Source organism: Vespula vulgaris, chromosome 11, assembly GCF_905475345.1.
Source record: "Vespula vulgaris chromosome 11, iyVesVulg1.1, whole genome shotgun sequence".
In the NCBI taxonomy this organism is placed as follows: domain Eukaryota; kingdom Metazoa; phylum Arthropoda; class Insecta; order Hymenoptera; family Vespidae; genus Vespula; species Vespula vulgaris.
In genome coordinates this window covers 7,397,293-7,421,875 of record NC_066596.1, presented here as the reverse complement: position 1 = coordinate 7,421,875, position 24,583 = coordinate 7,397,293, and the positions used below count along the sequence as shown (strand labels likewise).

General features: G+C 45.4%; 2 protein-coding genes across 9 annotated transcripts in view; both read right to left on the bottom strand.

Annotated features, from left to right (window-relative positions):
• Positions 1-24,583, bottom strand: part of LOC127067530 (dystrophin, isoforms A/C/F/G/H) — a 221,616-nt gene that overhangs the window by 147,144 nt on the left and 49,889 nt on the right. For all 8 annotated transcript variants that reach the window (XM_051002552.1, XM_051002554.1, XM_051002550.1 and 5 more), the window contains 2 exons: positions 24,112-24,210; positions 14,647-14,752 (listed from right to left, as the gene is read on the bottom strand). In XM_051002552.1, coding sequence (XP_050858509.1) covers positions 14,647-14,752; positions 24,112-24,210 — 205 coding nt within the window. The remainder of the gene's footprint in view (positions 1-14,646; positions 14,753-24,111; positions 24,211-24,583) is intronic.
• LOC127067554 (uncharacterized) lies at positions 1,328-9,789 on the bottom strand. Its single transcript, XM_051002607.1, has 3 exons — positions 3,578-9,789; positions 2,161-2,469; positions 1,328-1,570 (listed from the first exon to the last, which is right to left on the bottom strand). Exons 1-3 carry the CDS (start codon positions 3,858-3,860, stop codon positions 1,542-1,544), a joined length of 621 nt encoding a protein of 206 aa, XP_050858564.1. The 5' UTR covers positions 3,861-9,789; the 3' UTR covers positions 1,328-1,541.

Genomic DNA, 24,583 nt, shown 5'->3' with positions numbered 1-24,583 from the left:
TCGAACTCGCTCGTCGTTCTGGCGCGCACTACTCTCCTAAATTACCTCTGCAATCCGTGCAAATTGTTTGCAAATTGCGCTCCGTCACGGTACACGATACGAAGAGGAGAAAAAAAGACAGGGAGGGGGGGAGAGAGAGAGAGCGCGCCTAACTTATTTCCGTTTTCCTTCTAGGACGGGGAAATAATTGATACCGGTAAAACACGATTCGGCACGAAACCCTCAAACGGTCGAATGCGATTATCGACAACGAGTGAAATTATCGAGAGGAAACTTGTTAACTTTCTTGAAGATAGGAAACCTTGTAGTTTTTGTCTCTCCGACCAGGACGCACCATTCCAATGTCTTACGGCTAATCACGAGAAGTCGATACTTTCCTCGCTTGTACTCCTTTATTCCTACCTTTTCTAATTTATCGATGCAAAAATTTTATTAACAAGCGTATCAACAAGAACGCCGCAAAAAGAAAATTCCGTGCAGCGGAAAAAATTGACTCCTTGGTTTATAGTTTCAACTTTAAATTAACGTTCACAACTCGTTTTGCCACGTTTAACTTTTTCCGAAGGAAATCGGATAAAAACGCTTATAAAGTTTTAAACGTCGGGAGCATTAGAGAGACAAGAAAAAATTGGTCACGCCTTTTACGTTACGTTTTACTTTCTTTCCTACTTTCCCGAGAAAATTTGCAACGACGCAAATACGCGCGTGTAAATACAATATATATGTTTGTAAAGGTACGTTTCGCATTTTCAACTTTGCAACTTTTCGCATTCTTTGACAAACTTTTCAAGATCTTATCGGTTTTGGCATTTCTCGATGTTGCAAAATAATCGCACTTTGTAGCGAAAACTTTATCGAATCATTGGACCGTTAGAATCGGTATGCGGTGTCTCGAACAGCCAAGTTTTTGATCTCTACTGAATAAAATAAAAGGAAGCGACCGCTGTTTCAAGTTGGTCCCGACGTCCGACGTAAAAAAAAAAAATTACCATTCCTAAAAGTTCGAATCCTACGAGACGAAGAAGAAAACGCGATCCCAAAGATCGATCGCATCCGTCTTCTCTTTCGCCCGTGGCTAAAAACGAGTTACTCGTTGGAATGAATTTCGTTAAATTAAATAAGTCGACCTGTCGCTCGTCGAGTCTAACAATTTTCACTCGATTTTAATACGATTTAATCGTGGAAACGTCCTGTTTACCTACCTATATTTGTACACTCTTCCATCTTACACTCGAAATGCGAAATCATTCTTAAAGTTCCACTTGTACGCTTCTTAAAAACAAATTCAAAGACAATTCGTTGAAGGTTTTTTTTTTACCTAAAAATCTTTTACATCCTCGAAACTCTGCGAGTTTCGAATTCGCAGGATAGAGGAGGCTTCTCCGTCCTCGGCAAACACAAAAATTCCAATGCCTCCTACTTGGAACGATCTTTGACCGAGAATTGCTACTTTCGGAAACATCGCACGTCTTTTCCCACTTTTTCAGCCTCCTCGAGAAACGGAGATCCTTCTTTGGTACCTCATAAAGTCAGCTCTTTTTTTACTTTCCTCTCTTTTTTTCTCTTTTTACTAAAAAAAAAACAGTTTTACTATATATTCTGGATTAGAAAGAAATCGATCGGTCCAGCTAGGAAAATTCATGTCGGTCGGGAAAACTTTGATCGATACTGGTACAAAGAGAGAAAGAGAGAAAGAGAGAGAAATATGTTGGAGAACGGATAAACAGGGTACGGTAAGTAAAGACTTGGTATTAAAGAACACACGGACGCGATAAACGTATTTAAAGCTTTCGACTAAACGCATGCGTGCGACAAGTTCCTTTGATAGTAACTTTCAGCCGCATATAAGTAATACATAGCCCGAGCATGTTGCAAAGCCGCAGACTGTCAGATCAAAGGGCAACGCGAGGTACCGTGAGGTTTTGAAAGGACCTCACGAAAGAGAGATAAATACGGCAAGAGAGAGAGAGGATCGTCCGTTTCAAATGATTTTGCGATGCGGCTCGATCGAGAACTTGTTCGTTAAATGTGTAATCGCGAAGTAAAAAAGAAGAGAAAGAAAAGAGAGAAAGAGAGAAAGGGATACGCTGTTCAAGGCGAGATAATTAGCTAAAATAAGAGGATAAAGTAAGGAAAAACGAGGGAAAAGAGGAAACGTACCCTGATGAGGGCTGTAGTCGGATCGGCGTCGTGCACGAGCACCGGGTGATCCGGAGGGATGATGGTGACCTTCCTGGATCGAAGAAGGTCCAATAATGACGTCGGTAGAGCCGCGTCTCGACGATATACCACCGATCGGTGGCGACGAACCCGAGTGTTCCGAGTCTCTACGATGTCTCGTCACATGCGGCGAATCCTGCGGCGTTCCATGACCAGAACTCATCGGTGTTCTCATCGGAGAACCGTGCGAGGAATAAGGCGAGCCCGAGGACGACGAGGTCGGCCCCTGTTGTACGACTTTATCGCTACCTTCAAGCGAACATCCGCTGGATGATGATCATGAACCGTTCGTCGTTCGGAGACGCGACGAAAGACCGCTGGACTATGATCGTCGTCGAACTCGAAAGATCGAATTCCAAGGATTCCAATGGTATACGTAAATACGGGATGGAAGGAGGAGGGTTAATCGATATCCACGCGGAAGATCGATAAACGTCATTCCGAAAGACTTCCACGTACTCGACTCGCGACAGCCGATAGACCACGAACGGGAGACGTGGCTCGAAATCTCTTTTCTTGGCAAACGGCCTTTTTTGCGCCCTGCGCCAGATGCAATAAAGTTTGGTAGCCGCGTCTAAGAGACGACGCGAGAGCTAAGAGAAAATTCAATCGCCCTACGCGATGGAATTCTCTTAGCACGCTTCCGTCTCGTTAAACGGTCGAATGCTCGATTAATTTCTCAAACGAGTTACGGCGTCAAAGCTACTTCGAGCAGACGTTCGTAGGAATTTCATGTCGAGCGTGCCGTAATCGCTCTCCTCTCTACCCCCACCCTTTACACACACACGCGCGCGCGCGCGCGCGGGCGCGCGTATCGAATTATCGCGGTAAACAATTCAAATTCGAGCGGCATTTTGTAACGCTCGCAACGTTAATCGCTTTGAAAAATGATTTCTCTCGCAGTAAAGTTAATATCGAGTAATTCGAACGGAGAACGATCGCGACTGGAGCCTCGCGATCGAGTTTCGTCGGTGAAACGTCGATTATTCGAATCGATTATCGGGATACAAGTTGGTCCCCGAAGAATCGAACGAAATCGCCCGTACGATTTGCTTTCGAGGAAACTTTTCGACAAAGAGAAACGCTCGACGACGCGAGGAATATTTTATTTGGTTAGTTTCTTTCTAACGAGCGATTCGAACGTTCGGTATTTATCGATCTATCGATCGAAGATGTAAAGTTACAAGTCCATTTGTAACATTCCCTTTCGGCCAATAAATTTCTCGGGGACAATTTTCGAGAGAAAGGAGTATCGACAAAGGACCAAAGAGAATCGATAAGAGAGGATAAAAGAGGCAGAGTCCAGTGGTCTTTCGCGTATCCCGGAATGAACCGATCAGAGCCGGCGTTCCGATACCTTGGTGCGCGGTCTCTCCCGGACGATGAGAAATTCCGGATACGAGCGCCGTTGGATGCGTGGGAGGTGGATGAACGATACCGGCTGGTCCGAGTGGATTGACAAACCCATGAATTGGATTGCCATGCATCGGGCTGCCGTGGATCGAGCGCGATGGTACCATTCCGGGCAAAGGTATCCCTCTCGTTTGAATCTCATGAGCGGAGATGGGAAGATTGTTAGCAGGAGGATGACCTGGAACGGGACTAGCTCCGTGTACGGAGCCTCTTCGATGTTGCGACATAATTGGAATTCGATGGCTACGAGATGCTCTCTACGGCTGAGGGAGGAAACGAGGCTAACGGAGAGATGCCGGGATGGATCTTAATACTCCCACGAGATCGACCACATCGATGAGAGCTAGAGAGAGAGAGAGAGAGGGGAAGGGAGTAGGAGATAGAGGGAGAGGGAGAGAGAGAGAGAGATAATACTATCTCGACGGACTCCTATCGGGAGCTTTTCAATTAAGGCCCGATCGAGGTCACCAATGATTCCCGTCAAATATACCCTCTTAAGCTTCCTTATTTTATTCTCTATCTTCTTCCTTTCGTATATTTGTCTTGCATTTGAATTCGCCGTTAATAAAATTCCTCTCTTTAATTTTTCTCGAGTTCGCGCAGTTCGTTAACGACGAAAGCAATAACGGAGGAAAATGTGTTCGAAAGTGGCAAGCACCGTCTCGTTGGCTCCGATCCAATCGTTGCTGGAATAATCAGCCTCGTTGGATCCGAAGGACGGTCCTTCGGGAGATTGACCGCGGCCGTTAGGAAACGTTCGCGCGTATCCTTTGCTATCGAATGCCAACTCGGACGAATTTATATCGTTATTCTTACTGCTAATAACAAACGTTCGATCGTACTCGACACTCGAGATCGATATTCTTCGTGAAAAGAGAAATCTCGATGAACGGTGGCTCGTCACGATCCTCGAGAGAAATACGATAAATACGTGAAAAAGTGGAAAAACGTGTTCTTTTGGAATCTCCTTTAACGATACTTCTTCCCCTTCTTCCTCCTCCTCCTCCTCTTCCTCTTCCTCTTCCTCTTCTCAAAACAATCGACTTTCGTGACTCGTTCGAACGCGATACGAAGCGCACGTTTCTCTCATCGATTATCGGGGGACCGATCGCGAGAGGATCGCGAGTGTCTTTCCCCTCGAATTTCCTTTTCGATTCCGATCTTTAGCTCGTAGAAAGGAGAATGCTCTGTTAGCACCACGGACTAGTGTAGATTTCCGCTCGCTGCGACGACCTTGGCAGTTGGTACTTGTTGATTTAAGACACTTGTTGGTTTTAGTCGCTCGTCATCGATAAGGCTTCTTACGAGTAGCGATATGCGCGTCGATAAAAAATGATATCTCTCTCTTCTTTGGTCGATCCCATCTCGTTTGATATGTCTAGAGCGTTGCTCGATGCGAGGACGAGTTATCGCGTACAGACTCTGGCCCTTGAAACGTGAAACTCGAGCAGAGTTTTATGCGACAGAAGCAGAAATTTTCCTCCAACTATTCTCTGCCAACGATAGAAAACTTCGACGCTCCGTCTTTCTTTCGCCCGAGAAACTTCCTGCAGGAGAAAACAAGGAACGTCGATAACCCGTAACACGAGAGCCCTCGGCCGAGGTAGCTGTCAGGTAAGATCAGAATCGAGCCGTATCTCTCTTAGAGAAAGGAAACGCGTCGCGTCGCGTCGCGTCGCGTCGCGCTCCACGCGTCGGGTTTGCGCGAAAAACGATCGGCCGAATTTTACATATATTTCGCACGATCTCGCACGATGTCACTGCGAAAGAAGTAGAAAAAAGAAGGTAACAAGGAGAAAGATGGAAGAAAATAAAAAGTAAGACGAACGAAGCCGGCGGTCGGTCGGTGACGGCGCGCTCCGAGCACGTTTTCGGCGGCGATAGCTGGAGCGTCGCGACGCCGGCAGCGTCGGGGTGAGTAGTCCGTGTGCGACAGGGAGCGGCCGCGCGAACACTGGAAGCGATCCATGCCACCACCACCGCCACCGCCACCGCCACCGCCACCGCCACCACCTCCACCACCACCACCAGCGGCAAGAGCAATACTACGAAACGAGAGTCAACGTCAACCACGTCGGACTCTTCTCGGCAGCGCCCTATACCATCCCCTCTCTGGGTCTCCCTTTCTCTTCGCGCCGGCACGTCGATGTGCGTCGACGGCGGCGGTGGCGGCGGCGGCGGCGGCGGCGGCGGCGGCGGCGCAACCCCCTCGACTATCTCCCCAACTATCCTCTTGCAACTAGCGAAGGAACGGCAGGTAGACGACGCTGCTACTACGCGCTCTTCGAGTTCCTCTCTCGCTCTCGCCTCCTTCCTCTTTCCTCTATCTTTTTCTCTTTACGTCTGTTTCTTTCACCTTTCTTCCCGCCTTGCCGATTTCCGACTCCCTTCGTACACCCCTTCGACCACGAGACTACGACACGCTACTACGCGTCGTAACGTAGGCGCACCGCACGCGTTTACACTCGCGCGCATGCACACAACTTTGTTAGTCGGCTACACAGGCGCGTTAGGCGTGCGTAATTACTCGTCGGCGTCGTTGCAGCCACGACGATACCAACGACCCTCGTATGTTAATGAACGCCCGGCTACATTAGTTTCTCGCTCTGCTACAGGTCGATTTACAAAGTATCTCTCTTCGTTTCCTTCTCTTCTACGATCGATCTCGGTCGCACTCGAACGACCGAAATCAAAACGAACGAGATCGACGTGGAACCTCTTGCACTTTCGAGAGTACGTCGAGAACGAGAAAGGTTAAGAGTTTTGAAAATCGTGTCGAAAACTGTCGATACCGACACGTCGTCGTATTATACAAAATTTAGACAATTTTTCTCGATAATTTACCGTAATTCGATCCTACCTACCTCTCTCTCTCTTTCTCTCTCTCTCTCATCGCAGACTCGGATCGATATAGTAGACGTTTCGATAATACCTGCCTGTGAAACGAGAAAAAAGGGAGAGACAGAGAGAGAGAGAGAGAAGTGGAGTGCGAAAGAGAAGCTTCTAAGACGTACGAAATCCCTCAGGTCGTTTATTAGCCGAGGTGGAACCACGTGGAATGACTGCGAACTTGAACCGTGAGGACGCGGATAAGAGAAAATGTGGATTCCCTTGGAACGCTTGCGCGTGTATGTAACCGTGTGAATTGAGGTAAGAGAAGAAAAGGAAAAGGCGCAAGCGCGCGACGATAAGGAGCAGGAGGGACCGATAAACGAACAAGTGCTTGGTCCGCGGCAAAGAGAAGAAGGATGAGATAAATGGGCGAATTATCTAGATCGTACCGTACCGTGAATCGTAACCTCGTTCTCACCTTTTTTCTTACGATTCCCATACGCGTTCTTCGCTTTTTTATCTTCAATCTTCTTCGGCCTCCTCCAATCGCGCGAAAGATCTTACGAAGAGACGCGGAACCTTAAATTCTGAACCGTTGTAAAGCATGTGTGTCCGATCGTTCGATCGTACGTCGCACCGCGCGATAAACGTTAATAAAATACCGTATTCGTGAGATAGTAGCGAATCGCTGCCGATCGTTTCATGCGCTAAATAGATCCGGCGATAGTCATTAACTTCGTTGGGTAAACCTACGTAGCGGAAATGCGGTGTAATAAATTGCTTTCGCTCGGTGCGTACGTACATCATTGTAATTTCGCATCGAACGTGGTCCGAAAACCTTCAAAATCGAGGACGAACCGCGGGCCACCTCGTCGCTCGTTGTCGAGCGTCGACGACCTTTTCGCCTCTCTCTCTCTCTCTCTCTCTCTCTCTTCACCTCCCTTCTCCTCGCCCTTTTCTCCGATCTACCCCCGTCGTAACGGCGATAACGTCGATCAGCAAGGATTCTACGCCATGCAACGGCGATTGTTACATTTTCACGCGCGTCTCTTTCCGCTCGATCGATGGATACGTTCCAAAATCCGATTCCATCGCTCAATTTCGCATTCGATGCGTTTTGCGTTCGACGATACGATACGAGCGTAATGACTCGATGTTGTAATTTTTTTTCTGCAAATCTACCGCCGGTATCCTTGATCTTTTAATTCGCATTTAATCGCCGTACGTATAATTTCGCGGGAAAAGATTTTCTTTAAATTACTCGATCGTTTTCGCGCCGCTTCAACATTACGCTCGCATCCTCTTAAGGAATAAACTTTTTGCTGTTTATGAAATAAAGTTGGGAGGTGGTGGCAGGGAGCGCGAGTTCAAAGTTCCGAGTGTACGAAACGCTCGTCACCGGCGGTAGAGTCTCTAAAGAATTCTATTAATTCGTATTCAGCGAGAAGGCTCGCACCGATCGAGTAAGGACGTAACTTAACCTAGAGCTTTGCGATTAATTACTTATTCAAGGTTTTTCGAATAAAGCTGCTATATAAAGTAGCTAAGAAATTCTATTATGAAAGCTTTTCTGCAATGACAAAGGAAAGAGAGCGGACGACGAGCGGAGAAAAGAGAGACGAAAGGAAAATTGACGACATTTTTGAAAAATACTTTCTCGACAAAAGTGTTCCTTTCTCTGCGCGGAATCGCTTTTGGCACTGGCAGGATATTCGGACGGCGATACAAATACAATGTGAATAAAACATTGCGCGTGCCTGTGATACGTGCACGCGTGGATCGAATTCAAAAGCAGCAGCTAGCATGGCTGCCTTGTCTACGATGAATCTCCTTGCGAAAGCCTTTTTTCCTTGCCTAAGAATCGTCGCAATAAAGTATATCTCAAAGATCCTAATATACAAAAAGATCCCTCGCGATTGCGGCGACCCTTTCAACGTGAGCGAATTTTCAACCCGATCCTAGCTTTCGTTTCATTTGACGTTCAATCGCTTCAAAAGCGACTAGTTGAAAGTAAGAAACAACGTTCGAAATTAAATCCCATTTCGCTATCCCGAGGATGCTATTTCGGCGGTACGCATTGAATTTTCATTCCCGCGATGCATTAGTTCTCTACGAGCCTGTCCGTCGATCTCGTTAATAACGCAGTACAACGCAACGTCCCGATTAATTTATCTAATGCCCTTGCGTACGATCTCGTTTCGTTATCGCGTAGAGCCTATTACCGCGAGAGGCTACAGCGAGCGCCATTAGACGGTATTAGTAAGTATTGTCCGTCTTCTCGCCCCGGAAATCCTTTTGATAGTTCGATCCTATGTGTGCTGCGCACTAAACGGAACGAAACCGTTAGCTTTCGAATATCCGCTTTCGCAATACTTTACGTTGTCGTTAAACGTCGTCTACCGACTAATCGTTAAGAAAAATCTACCAACTAGAACCGTACAAAAGATAAAAAGCCCATGGTAGACGATGAGAAAGAGAGAGGGAAAAAGATAGGGGAAGGAAAAATCATGTTCCAACCTTTCCGCAAAGCATTACACCGGAAGCGACGAGATAAGCCTTTTACGTGGGACGTGAAAAAGACTGATCGTTGCCGGATCAAGGTATGAATATTAGCTTGGGTCTTGTACGCCGCTTCGATAAACGAAGAAGAGAGATCGAGTCGAGTATCGGTTTCGTTAGGAAATAAGACGAGATCCAACGGCGTCGTAGAAATGCGATCGACGACGGGCAGGATGCGCAAGGATAGATTAGAACGAAAGTCATAAATCTCGCGGAACGTCGAGCGCTCTTGAACGTTCGAAGAAAAAAGGAATGGAACGTGGAAAGCGCATTGATACGCTCTGGGACGGATTCCCTTAAGAGCGCCGCAAAGTCCCGTTAGTTCGCTACACGACGATGGAGGGGTTTTGTCGAGAGAAGAAATGGGAAGACACGATATTACGGCATCGTATATAAATCATTCGCAAATCAATATCCAAGCACGCACGCCGGTCCACGCTGTCCGTACGGAATTGAAAAATCTTCGTGTACGACGGCGATCGCCCGCACCCGCCCACGATCGTTACGCCAGAATAAATTACGCTCGGATAATCGAAAGAAAACCTAAACGATGATGTATCGCTCCTATCTACACGTGCATTGTTAGTTGTAACAAATTGTTTTTAACGCGCATCCGCGTATTCGTCCATACAAAGATTATGCGGCGTTAGAAAGAAATTGGAAATTTCTTTTACCAAAAACTGCTTCTATGCGCGAATCTTAGCGTTCGCTCGTGGAAACGGAAAAGATCTCTTCTTAAAGATCATTTACAAAGAAATTGTTCGTTGTATGCGTTGATTGTTAAAAAAAAAAAAAAATTCCAATAAATCGTTTCTAACAAATCGCTTACAAAAAGTTGTTGTACGAGTGTTGAAAATACAACGAGGTGACAAAGAAATAATTATCCCTTGCAATGGTCTTTTCTTCGAATCTCTACGACTTTCGGTTCCGGAGATTTGTCGATGCAAAGTTAGTTGACCCAATGACCCACATGATTTCTTTCGGGAGGTGTCATTGACGCACTGACCCACATAAATTCTTGGAATTTACGCGACCCAGCTGGCTGACGTAAACAGTTTTTTTCTATTTACTACGACGCGTACGCCCGTAGTACTCGCACAGGGTGTTTACTCGAATTATGAATTGCAAATAACAACGCTGCATATTCGCGGGACGGAAAGTCGTAAAAACTTAAGAGAAAGACCATTTTTTAGAGGAAAATGTCCTCTTTTTGTCTAGCGAATCCGAAATAGAAGGGTGAAACATATTCATCCGTTCTTATATTCCATTTTTTACGTTCCGGCGTCTTTCTTAGCTCGTCGCTGAAAACATTCTATGAATCGTTATCGATCTTGCTGCATTCCTTTGATAATCGATCGGACACGGAAAGCATGTGCGTCGTTCGCTAACAACGGAAGGAGATCAACTTCCGACGCGATAGGTCAGAAACGGGAAAAGCGGCTTTTCGCGAAAAGACACGCCCTTTATTGCCCGCGGAACAGCTTTTCTCTCATCGCGTGTAATGGAGGAGGCATAATGTCTCCATCAACGATTTCCCATTATACTTTCGGACTCTACCCCGCTTATCCCCCCCTCCCTTCCCATTTCCTACCTTCTTCCGCCTTGTTCCAAACGTTCTAGGCCTTCCTGCGATACGAAATAAAGACTTCTCTTTCCTCTCCTTCTTTCTCCTTCCTCTTCTTTTCTCAAATCAAAAATTGCTTCTGCCCTCGACGTACAACTTTTTAGATCCCCCGTTTCAAGTCGGATAAAGCAACTTGGGAGGCGGGGAGAAATAGCTCGCAGTGAGGAGAGTTAAAGGAGACGAGCCATTAACCGTCCGGCTTTTATCTTTTCGCGAGACTAATTAATTATACTCCGTTTACTCTCGGTAACTCTACTGCTAATGTACTACGAGCGTGGATGTGCGAAAACGTGTTAATAATAAACTCGAGATAAAAAAATATCTCTGTCGCGCCGTAAGACCAACGTTTTTAAAATGACTTTTTAGCAATTGAAACGAGGGTTCGAACGTTCAAGATTTATTTAGCACACGTTCGATCCAACCCGATCTAATTGAACGACTCACGCTCTATTAATTACGAAACAGAACTACGAGAAAATAATTATCATTGCGAGTAATCGCCAAATGGAAAGCTATAACGGAAGATAATTCCGTCGACGCAACTCGTCGATGCAACGAATCGTTTTCGCATTTCATTCGAAAAACCTCCATCGGTCGCTCGTCCTATTTCGTAATTTTATTTACGGACGGGAGGAAGAGAGAGAGAGAGAGAGAGAGCCGGCCGATCTTAATGCGATGCAAAGTACACAGGGCAAGAAATAAAGAAAGAAAAGTATCCGTCCATCCCTGTGGCTGCCTTCTCAATTCCTCTGAAAGCTTCGAGTCTTTATCATATTATTTATCCGCCGACACGCACACCACCCGAGAGCCAACAATAAAACGGTGCGATTTTCTCCGGGATGAGCGATGCCGTTTCGCTCCGCTTCCAAGATTTCGAAGTAAGACGTGGAAGAATGGGAATGGATAAACGAAGAGAAAAAAAAAAGAAAAGAGGAAAGAAAAAGAGAGAACGAGCGGGAGATAAAAAATCGATCGAGAAGACCCAAGTTGCAGTCGGTCGATTTTATATTTGCGCGAGAGTAACGAGAGTAATGAAAAGTTTCTCGCGATGAATGAGAGAGATCACTTATCTCTCTAGTTCGCTCATTAATTGACATAATTAAGCAATTACGGGAGAAGTTAGAGATCCTCGAGTCGCGCAGTATGTCAGGCCTAAGTGCGTGCAATTTGGAACGATATGCGAAGTCCTAAGTTGCAATAGATTCGAGGTAATTGCAAAACGCCAAGAAGCGAGGATGCCGTTAACGAGAGCGAAGAGTCCCGGGCAAAGTTTTGTCTCCGTCGAATCGTCCCCATGGATTTATCCGAGACGAAACACCTTTCCGTCTTTAAAAGAAACGTAATTATTTTAGGAACGAAACTATTCATCTTGCCTCGAATCGATCCCACGACTTTGAAGTTTAAAAAATATTAGCAACGAATCGACGCGAGGGACGGCGAGAGGGAACAAGCATACGGCATTGTCCGAAAGGAAAACACTTGGTCGGGCATTGTCAAAAGGGTCAAGCGTCGAGCGAGAGTGGTACGGACGATGCACCTTGGTAACGCGACAAGAATGGGCTGCATTATTGACATAGTTTAACCCTTGGGGTGACATACCCCTGACCATCGAGCCGTAATACATAGGAAAGCACGTGTATACGCTCGTCCGGCCCTTTAAAGCGTCCTTTTCATTGGTTCCTGCCCGTGACGAGGGCCGAACGCTATCGCCGTGCATCGTCATCGCGTTCTTGTCACAAGGGTCGCGTGTACAGAATGGAAAAGCTCGATTCTAATGACTCCGCCGACAATGCGCTCGAGATCGCGACTGTTTGGATAAACGACACCCTCGTATTACGTAGCCTCGAAAGAATCGTCTTTAGAGATCGAACGATCGACTCGAGAAACTCGACGATTTCGGTCCAAGATGTAAATTCACGAACAGCTGTAATAAAACCGAGCTCGATTCGCTCCCCTGTTCCAAGTCCACGAATCCTTTATTCCTTTCAAAAGGAAGGTCGCTTTTTGAAAGCGGATCCGTAACTACTACGAGAAGGATCCGAAAAGACGTATAACAAAGTAGGTAGCACCACTTTGGTCTCGAAGTCGAGAGACGTCGAGCGGTCGGTCTCCATTATCAAGAGGAATGTGCTCCATAAAACGAAGAAACGTTAATTCGACGTTCCTCGCAAAACTTTCGATCGAAGAGACTTCTCGCCGCGAATCGCTGAAACGACGATCGTGAAAAATTCCCCCCCCCCCCCCCAAGGAAACTGCTCTTGCAGAAAATTACACGGTGGATCAACGAGCGTAGGAAATCGATTTTCACGTTCGATCTCGTGTCCGACCGCGCGCAGACCTTTCTACTTTACTCGAACGCCTTGCGACATATCCGATCGTTCGCATCAACGGGAAACGCGTTAAGCCGACGACGGATTGCGAAACGAAGTTGTCGCGTTATCAAAGACAGATGAGAGACAGACAGAGAGAGAGAGAGAGAGAGAGAGAGAGAGAGACTAGATGAATACATTAGCATCGACGACAACGCGCCTGTACGTACGCGTATGCGATCTAACGCGATAACGTCGTTGAAAAAAAAATCGATTTAGCTCTCGATTCGTCGGAATACACGCATTTCCGGCCTCGAATATTTTTCGTATAATCACGTGCATCGGGTAAGATGTTTCATCGCGAGATAATCGCGTGACGGACGATCCAAGCGTGAAAATCTACGAAGGAACGACAACGATAGGTATCTTAAAACGGTGTCGCGTAAAATTTCTTTTCGACCGAGAGAAACGATCGAGTACAAAGAGCGCGAAAGAGTTCAAGAACGGAAAGAACGGGAAAGGGGGAATAGGGGTGGACGGGACTCGAGTCTGACCCCAAGCGTCGTGCCTCGAAGCGAGCTAGCCAACAAATTTGCGGAGGCGAGCTCAAGACCGTGAGCGCGAGTTAACGCCACATAAAACAAGCACTCGAGTCTTGGCAAGCATATAACTTGCCGTAGAATCCGTGACAGACTGAAAGGGTTACGTTGAATGCGCGCGTTTTAGCATGTCCCATACGTTTCGTGCTCGTAATTAAAGTGGCCAGGTAGCCAACCATAGGCAAGACTCCGCGCCATCGAACAATCTCTTTTCACCGCATTCGCGTTCCCGTCGTATTTCGATGGTGCGATTAGTCTCCAGACGACTAAATAATTTTACCGCGTCGACGTAATTTTGCCACGTTTTACCGCGAAGACGTTTCGCGTTCGAAAGAAACGTCGTCTCCGCAGCATCCTCTTCGTTTCCTAAACAGCCTTCCAGCCCCTAAAGCTAGACGAAACGGGCGCTCGGCGAGAACAATGAGCGAAAGAATCGTCCGACTATAATATAACAGGCACGAAACAAGACGAGAGCGACGAGTACCATGTCGCTAATACAGAGCGAACAATGCCAGGCATCGAGGGAGAGAATTTTCCAGGACCCTTGAAACAATTAACGTCACCACCACCGGTAGGTAATCTCCTGCTCGACTTTGAATCGTACGGGTACGCGTGAAAATTCAAACCCGCAAATCGATATCGTCGAGAACCCTGCGATACGCCCGACGCATCGTCAAGAAATTTCCTTGATTGCCTCCGATACGCGAACACAGTCGCCGGATCAAATCGAAAAAAAGTATTTGTAACGCGTTACGCCGGCACGACGGTACGACGCTACGACGAACGAAATGTAAATTTTCGTAGAACGTAACGTCGGCCCCCGATCGATATCGATGATTGAACTTGTGAAATTCGTTCGTATAATGGAAGTGCTCGGCAAACGAGGAACACGCCTGCACCGGTAGTATCAATTATGACGACAGAAACTCGTTAAGATCGCGTCGATTAAAGTTTGGATGAGCCAAGTAATGGAATTTGTCGCTTCTTGTTCCCGATCCGGCGATATCCGCGAAGAGGATCTTAGAAAAATAATCACGCCCGAGTGCATTATTTTGCGAAAGAAAGGGAGAAAAATAAAGGAACACTTTACCTTTGCCATGTAATTGCTGTCTGTTCGTATCGGCACGAAGATTTTCCGCAGTGTGAACGAGTTCGTCCAATTGTGGCTTTTTCTGCTCCAACTCTCGCAAGACGTTCTGCAAGGTCGAAAAGTAGTAACGTTAAAAATGCATTAAAAATGTAAAGTCCTCCGGCGTAAAGATCTCGAACGAAGATCTTGGGTCGCTTAAAGCGGCAACGTCCCTCCGAAATATCTCCCCGGTCCGATCGTAAGAATTATTTTATTCTCGTGTCGGTGCAATATTCAAAAGCACCGAGGTGAGAAAATGTGAGCCGCGCCGGAAGATTTAAGAGGATCGGGGAAACAATAATCGTGCGATGTCTTGTTGAACCTCGGTAGCACGAGATAAAAGAATGGAGAACGAATGAATATCTCTTTACCATTCGAAATCTCTTGTCGGTCCTAATGCCACTGCATTCGGAGCAGGCTTTAAATTAATCGTCGTGGGATTTGGCAAAGTTTAATCTCGATTCTCGCAATGCTTTTTCCCCTCCCCCTTTTTCTTTCCCCCGTCGCGTGATTTCATTCGACTAAGCGGCACACAACGTAATGATAAGAGTAATCGAAAAGAGTAAATACAACACGTGGATACCTGTGTACACTACGTACATAATATAGGAAGGTCGATTCGCAAGTAATTTTTTTAAAACGAAAAGCACGGCCTTTCAATCTCGCTAATGCACTTGTAAAAATATCGAAAGAGCGAGGAGCCTGAAATAGTTGGCGGGTAATACAGGAAGTTGATTAGATCGAAAATAAACGCGTTTGAACGTTCGCGTTAATTCTTCTCTCGTGGAAAATTCGAACGAAAACTCTCGGTCTAATGACTCTGATAAATCGAACTGGAAACGAAATGGGTCGGTAATCGAGGTTCTATCGACCTATCGATGTCTAACGAGAAATCCGGTACGGGACGCTTGGCTTCTACTCGCGGCGGTAAGCCGCACGCGTATGCACGCGCATTGATCTCGACTACTCCTCTCCGCGGTACTCCACGGAGGTACTCGCGGGAGGGTGTGTGTATACTCTCGCAGCACGGTACTCCAGGATCTACGCAAACTGCCGGCGGAATATCACCGAGGCTGCGTTAAGCCGTCCTTTGAACGTACGCATTTTCAAAATTAGATTCTCTTTTCCTTTTTGACGAGAAATCTAAACGTCTCTCCTCTTCGTCCAAGCTTGTTCTCGCGTCTTACATATTCTTGCTCGCTTATCATAGCTACATTGACTCGATGTTAAACGCGTTAAGAATCAAACGCGAACATGTTTCCAGAGCGATGTAAGTACGCTCGAACAGACGTGAGTTATTTACGTACTACTCCTATCATCGATCGTAGAGTACTTCCGTGTCACAACCACTCGGTGAGATGCACGCGCGTCGTTCTATAATAGTCGACGTCGTCGTCGTCGTCGTCGTCGTCGTCGTCCCCATCGACCGAACCACCCGCTACATAAACGTCTCGTAAACTTACTTTCAACTTTGAGTTAAACGATAAGGATTATTAATAGTCCCTATAATTATTATTCTTATTGTTATTTTATACAAGATTATATTCTAAAAAAAAAAGAAAAAGACGATGCAATTTTACGTACTTCGTTATCTCGAACGATCAAACGAAATATTATATTTTATTACTTGCAACGAACTTTGAATTTACGCTTTGAGGGATCAAAACGCTATGACAGTCTCGTTAACCTTTGACAGCAATAAAGTTGCCCCTGTAATCTAAACTTTTTCTTTCGCCAAGGATATCATAACGAGAAGAAAGAGAAGACAAAGACCGGTTGTTAAGGTCCGAATCCAATTAAAAGGGTAATTGAAAGGAGACCAAAGGTGTCTTATATCTTAACGCGAACTTCCTCCGACGACCATGGGATACCCTTCTCGACTTTGCGGTTCCGCAGATAAATTACTGGTTACAGGTCACCGGAACGGGCCAACTCTCGCTTCCGCTTCACCTCTAGAACGACCGTTAACTTCTACGACTATGAAAAATATTCTCCCATAAGCGAAGACTTTTCGTGAAACCTTTCGTTACAGCCACGAGGTAGAATATCAGGTAAGAGAAATGAAGGAGAACCGTAAGTAGTTGGCTTCTAAGTCGACGTGAGTTTGCGAAAATTATACGATCGTCTAATGTATTATTCAATACGTTCTTGCATCTCGGAAGGACTTTCGTCATATCCGCGAGAAGGTTCGTGCGATAGCACGCTGGCAAAAATCGTTGCGTAGCTCCAAAATGAGATATAGCGAACGTATCGATAGGCAAGTAGTGGAACGCGCATACGCGAAGATACGTAGCTATCTATCTGACTAGATGGATGGATGGATGGATGGATGGATGGATGGATGGGTGGATGGATGGGTGGATGGATGGATGGGTGGATGGATGGATAGAGAGAAAAAAAACTTGTGTCGGCCAGGATGTCGAGGACGCGCGCGTTATCCCTTTCAAGATGAAAAAGATAGAGATACGAGTTTTGCCATAATACGAGATGCAAAGGAAATGCAATACCTTTTCGATAAAATTCGATGCACGAGTGGAATTTGAACGCGTGTACCTTCTTTGTATATTAGAGAAAAAGAAAAAAAAGAAAGAAAAAAAAGATGGATCGCTTTCACGCGTCTCTCGAACCCATTAAAATTTAAAGGAATCGAAATTTAAAAGTTTCTTCCATGGGACTATTCGTAAACGTCATCGTATTTTCGTTGATGCGAGTGCATTTAAACGATAACCAGGACAGAGATTAAACGTTTAAAGAGACGACGGTAAAAAACAAAAAAAAATAGACGAATATGAAATTGCAGTTTTTGCGAGACACGAACGTACAACTTTGGACGCGGACTATTTGAAATAATTCTTTGTCGTATATTTTGTCTTATTGCAACGAAATCCAATAAAAAGAGATAGAAAACGAAAGTTTGTTATTCTCGTTCTTTCTCGTACAAAGTGTCAAAGGAAACCAACCTCTACCGAAAGAATTGCTATGAAATTATTGAACAACAAAACTGTCTGAATTCTTTCAGAGAGGATGCGCCGTCTGAAGGACATGCGCCTGGAAGAGATGAAAGAGGAGTCGCGAGAAGGATAGGACAAGGTACAAGAGGATAAAAATAATGGTAACAGTTTTTTCCATGCTTGTAGCATACAACGTGGTACGAGCGGCATTGGCGACAATTTTCCCACAATTTTCCTACGCTTTAGTAAAACGCTTTAGTTCAAAGAGTCGCCTGCTTTATTTAAGTTAAAATCACGAGAATCCTTGAGTTTCCCTGCCGGTATCCTTTTTCGATATCAGAAAAGGTTGGAAAACGAAAAAAAGAAAGACGAAGTAATAAAGTGAAACAAAACGGCAAGAAAGTTTCGACCTATTCGAACTACACGTCCTTTGCAGTTTTTTCATTTCTTTTCTTTTCTTTTCCTTTCTTTTTTTAATTTTTCTTTTTCTTTTCAATATACTTACGTTAAAACGAAGATGAAGCGTCCCCGTGTAAGGAGATCCAGCGGCCATACCCGGCTCCGAATTTTTCCTATCCATGCTCGAATAAATTAACGTCGTTCACTGCGCTAGATAAAGCTTTTCGATCGTCTTGTGCTTTCTCGATCAACGAAAACTTTGTCGAAGAAAGGAGCTCGATTTGGTACATAGATACGCAAGCGTTTCTCCCATCGTCCTCCTTTTTACATCGTTCGCCTTTATCGAAATACGCGAACAAAACAAAACAACGATTCAATCAAGGACGTATCAAGGAACATAAAAATCAACGATGTAAAAACGAAGTGAAAAAAGAGTTGTAGGTCGACCTTACTTTCTTTTTCTTCTTCTTCTTTTAAAAAGAAAAAGGGGAATTTTTAACTCGCGGTGAAACGGTAAAGTATATATCGATGCACCCTCTCGCGATTCTTTATTCACGAATGAAAAAGAAATCCTCCTAACGTGGAAGAAAGTCTAAGAGAAATCTTTTATTAACATTCGGTTCGGCTTTCCTTCGTGTTTACCCTTATCTCTTCTTTCCTCCATACAACATACGACCAAGTTTTTTCGAATCTGATAAAAAAGAGAAATAGAGTCAAAAGCTCCGACTTAGGAAGCTCGAGTGGAAGCCTAAGTGCGCGCGCTCGGAATCGGTGAATTCTTTGATATTTCATCGACACTCTATTTATTTGGAAAAAGCCTGTCAAACGCACGTTTTTTTTTTTCATCGTTTTCTGTCCTCGAACGGCTACCATGCGGAACATCGAATTACCTCGATGGAAGAAGAAAATCGAGAATAAAAAAGAAGAAAAAAAAGAGAAAAAAAAAGAAAATTGATAAAAGGTGCAGGGAAAAAAAATTCATACGAACAGCAAGAAGGCAAGAGAGAAGAGAGGAAAGAAAGAGCGAAAGAAAATATCGATTTTCATTCGGTTCCCACATTTTCCAAGCTTCCATTACCGATTTTCGTCGGTATCCTTCCATGAAAATCACATTATCAGAGGGTCACGCCCGGTAATTTGCTAACCTTTGACACGTTCGTTCATCGAGATTAACGACGCATAGCACTCGGCGACGCGTCTAAAAGCATCGAGTAGCACGGACTAAGCTGCTCGTTGAAATCGACGATAACGCGTTTGCTCGAAAAACCGAACGCGATCCTGTCGCACGGAAGATCTTTGCGACTTTCTTTCTCCTTTTTCACTCTTCGTACGGACGTTGCGAAATTTGTACGAAAGGAGAAGAACAAACGTTAGAAGGTCGTAACACAAAAAATACGGAAAAGATGGGAGAGCCACTCGAGATAACGAAAGATACAAATTTTCCTAATAAATACGCGGGGAAAATATTTCCGGAAGAAAATTCGGAGGATGTTCAAGAAGAACGTCGCGTCGACGTCCGTGCCTTATCGCCCTGATGTTTCCTCTCCTTCTCTCAAAAGAAAGGATGGAGAAAGAAGGATGGAAAGGAAGAGAAACGTTCGTTCGTTCCTTCTTCTGCAGGAGAGCACGTGCAAGGAGCAAGGTGCACAGTCAGCAACGCGAAGAACGCACGCACAAAAGCACCGTCTACTCGAGTTTCGAAAGGGACGAGTAACGCTATACCGATAAAGTATTCTCTCCCTCTCTCCTCTCTCGTTCGCTCTTTATCAATTATTTATTACGATTTCACGAGCACGTTTTAAAATGCGTCCGCGTCGATTTCGAGCAAGCTACGTCGAGAAACTGAATCGGACGAAATCGACGCGACTGCCTCGTGGCTATCCCAGGCTTGGCCGGGTAACCACGGTGTATATCTGTATATACCATCCTATGGGGTAGCACGGAGGCCTACGGGGGCGCAAAATTCTCCCTGCCGCGAGGGTGCCGTCTAGTGTTTGCTCTCGACGAGCCGCGAGTCCGAAATAACAATCATCCGTTATGCGTGTTCGTACTCTCGACGGTGTTCTTACTACTTTCTCTCTCCTTTTTTGCTTTTTTTCTATTTCGCGTAATCTTCCCCTCTACGTTTCGGCAATTTCGTAGACGATCGTCGACGATCGGATAGTTATATCCGTTCGACGTATTTCGATGCGTTCGTTCCAAGTTTAAATGGAAAATGCTTGTCGCTCGAAATGTTTCGCAACGAAACATTCAAAGGATCTGTCGCGTTTAAAAAATTTCGATCGAAAAAGCGGTTCGACGGTGGAACGAAATTTGACGCACGTTCGAAGCCTTTCCTAGCGTTGTATCTAATCCGATGGAACAAGGGTCGAAAGAGAGAAGATGCGCACTGCGCATACGCGATACACCCCACCATTGTAATTGCCAAATAGGAAACTCGAGAAAAGTCTTCGAGGAGAATTCTGTTGGGTTTTGCCCCGAATATAAAGAAATTTTAAACGAGGAAGCCACGGACTCGTCGAGAGAAACGCCGTACCCGTTCGAGCTTTCTTCCGCGTTCGACCGTCGATTAATTATTATTAGAATCTTCGGTATGACTTTGTTCACGTATTTATTTTCTCTCTTAAGCGAACGAAGAACGAGTACGTCGAGTTCTTATTCGGGAACGAAAATAGGTAAGACGAGGGCTATATTTAACGGAATATCACGGATTCTGTTCTAGTTCCGCGTCGACGTCGGGAACGTACTCGTATTTCCACGATGACCGATCGATGTTCAATTTCCAACGTTATTCCCGTACAGGAAATCGAAGACGGGGAGTGGTCGATTTACGCAGTGCCCGCTTAAAGACAGAGACCCGAGTTCTAGGAACGGTACGAAATAGAAAAATTCTGTCCTTGGAAAAGTTACTTTTACGCTCGATCGATTTTACCCTATTCGTTGGACGCGAAATCCACTTAGAAGGATCCTCTAAAGAAAAGGACGAGATTCTCGAACGATTACGAATGAAGTAACGAGAAAAAGGGTGGGGGCGGGAGGGGGAGAACGAAAACGGAAGAGGAAAGAGGTCGATTGGTCGGATGGAAGCGTAACCGTGAAATTGCGAGGTCGACTCGCGACGAAGATGAGGAAGGTTAACTTCCTAACGATCCGTACATGGAGCCTGCTCCGCTCGTTGTTACTCGGTGAATCCTCGACGGGACGTTAGCGGGAGGACAAAAGGGCGATTTTGGCCATCTGGTCTCTCTCTCTCTCTCTCTCTCTCTCTCTACCCCCTCGACTACTCTCCCCTTCTTCGTAGATTCCACGAGCGAAATAAGGAGAAAGCGAATCTGCGATGCGAGACGGAGACTCGAAATACGACTGCCGCAGCGTTATCCGAAGGACAGGGAACAAAGGAATGCCTCGTGCAGCCTGAAAATCATCCGCGAGGCGAGAATGCGAGTTTCTCGTGTTTAACGGTTAACGCGAGCGTTAAAAGACGAACCAGAGAGAAGACGGACCGCGCAAATTGTAGCAACGGTTTCCGGAACGTTCCGGATCGAATCGCCGGGGGATCCGTGCGTTTTACACGATATACCTGTGTACGCGAGGTAAACTTTGTGCCTTCGACTCCGTCGACAAATTTTCTGAAAGAGCGGGTAAAACGGCGGAAAGAAATTCGTAAAGGTCTCGACCCGTCGGCGAACGCGCGCGTATGATCGCATACACGCGCGAGAGAGAGCCGAAGCAATTAACGCTTACGTAACGCGACTCGTATAATCGCGTCTGGTGTATTTCGTTTGCCCGTTCGCTCGTTCGCCCGTTTGCCGTGCTCTCTTTTCGAATTTCCATTTTCCATGTAAATTTCACGGAAGGCAGCGATCCGAACTCGTCGTCCTAGCTCACGCTGTTGCTAGGAAAAAGGAATAATTTCAAGTTAAAACGAAAAAGAAAAAGAAGAAGGAAGGAAAGAAAGAAAGAAAGAAAGGAAGGAAGAAAAGAGCATTATTAACTACGACGAGACTGAAAATAAAGTAACTTTCGTTTCCTTTCCTTTCATTTCTCTTTTATCTGTTTTTCTCATTTTTGTTGTTTCCTTTTTCTTTCTTCTCTCTCCTCTCCTTCTTTTTATTTCAAACGCGTTATCGCAAAAAAGTCCTCTCGATTCGCCCTATAATTCCTCGCTTATTTCGCGTTACATCGATCTGCATCGTAAAAAAAAAAAAAAATCTACAACGGAAAAATGCACGACTACTCGTTTTTCGTAATCACCTTCCTAAACGATATCTTACCGTGAAAATAATTCGATCGATCCGATCGGTTTTTACCACGGCCGATTTTAACGATCTCATTATTGGCCACTAATTGGCGCCTGGTCGCCCGTCGCTATTTATCAAGGCGTTCGCGAAGGACGACGAATCCTCGTTGTCGTCGAATCATAACGAATCGATTAAAAACGATCTTTCCCTGCTGATTCCTATCCTTTCAACGGGTCATCGGTTCGAAACGACGCGTACGCCCAACGTGATATTATTATACTTTGAAGAAATATCGGAAAGTGTTTTCTCGAAAAATCTCTTGATCCGTATTCACTCGCGTTTCTCTCCCGACTCTTCGCGTTTCTTACTCGGTCTTCCCAATCGGAAATCAATAGCGACACTGCCGTAACAAGCCCATTGTTTCCGGTCACCCGCGAGTCGCCTCAAAGACGAGCAGCTTCGTTTTACGAGCCCAATTATTGCCATTCTAATGACTTTGATGGAAATGCGACTTTGATCGAACGAGGAAGCATCGTTACGCGATTAAAGCAGTTTTCACGAATGACGAACGAAACGAACGAAGTACGACGAGAGTTTCGTCAAAGTCATAGCACGAGAAAGAGGAGAATTGATCGAACGCGAACATCGCGAGTTTTCACGGGACAACGAGGAAGGAAAACGATAACGCGTTTCTCCGACGCGTTCGCCTCGAGGAAATTTACGACGCGAGGCGCTTCGGTTATTCCTACGATAATTCTTTTTTCCCCATTTATCTTTCGGGGAGAAACGAAAGAAAAGAGACTGTAAGGTAGAATGCAGCCAGGAGATACGCACTTATGCCGAATTCTGTAAGGAATTATAAGCACGAAAGAAAATACTATATTCATATAGGTACACAAAGTGCCCGACGGAATATAAGAAGGAATATATTCATATTGGGTTTAGAGGAGAGGAGCGTCCCAAAAACTCAACGGAGAAAGGCGTGGCAACGTTCGTCGTACCTTAACGCCAATGCCAATGTGCCAATGTCAGGGTCTTCCGCGGTCATCAACCCCCAACGGTTGCAACCCCTTCGGACGACTAAAAAACGACAGAACGCACTCTGCTTTCTTCAAGGACAAACTTATCTCTTCGAGATAAAATCAATGTCGCTAGGAAGGTAGCTTTACCATCGGCTGATTCGAGCTGCCTACGCGCAGGGTAAGCGACGTGAAATTATTGCGGGTAAGTCCCCCGCGTCGCGTGAAAAGCGGGTAAGGTAGAGATCGATTCCTTCGAAAGGGTGACTACCTGCCTTACCTACCAAGGGCTTTCCAACCCTTCGTTATTTTCGGCATTAACTCCCGTCCAACTTCTTTACCGACTTTCAACAAATTGGATCGATAGCGAAAAAAGGGAAAAAAAAGAAAAACTTTGCGAGAAAGAGAAGCAAAAGGGAGAGTAAAAGAAATAAGAGGAGGCAGAGAGATTTCTGTTTGCCGTGTTCTAAGAGTTTCTCGTCGTACTCTACGACGGTTTAATTTTGCTTTCGTACTTCTACCGGCTGCTCGCTCGTTCCCTTTCGCCGTTTTTACTCTTTCTCTCTTCTTTCCTTTTTCTTTTTCTTTTCTTTTTTACAACATAAAAGAAACGAGAACGTGATTTCAATAATGCCGCGCAAAGTACTATCGGTACCTAGATGGAAACCGAGGAACGTCGCCTCGAACTTTGAAGAGCTCGCTTTTCGTTCGAAAATTTCAATCGACTTCGTCGACGGTCATCTGTACGAAAACAGTCGGCAAAATTATTATTCGCGAAAAGAAAAGGAGAGAAAGAAGAAATTTCCGAAAACTCACTTTCTGTTTGTCGATGAGCTGTATGATTTCGTCGACATCGCCGACGACCACTGCCTGCTGTCGTAGCATCTCTTCCTCGACGGTAAGCCAATCGCGTATCTGAAAATCATTAATCATTTATTTATCGGAACAAGGAAGGACGCATGCAAAAAGGTTAAGAGAGCTTCGCGTCTTTCGATCAGCCATAGGAACCTAGTAATGGATTCGCGAAAAGGTCTAAAACGAAGCGTGGCGAAAGAAAATATCAAAGCGAACATCGATAGCCCGGAGGGACGGAAAGGGGGGAAAAAGGAAAAAAAGAAAAAACAAGGGAAAACGAGAAAAAAGAGCAGCCCGGATGAGTAGTCTTCGATCGGTCACACGCTTTAATAACAGTTATCGATCAAAGAGCGACGTTGTATCGCCGACGTTGAAAGGCCGCTGATTGCAAAACGAGAAGAGAGAGAGATATACTCGTCCGTTCGGCAAAAGT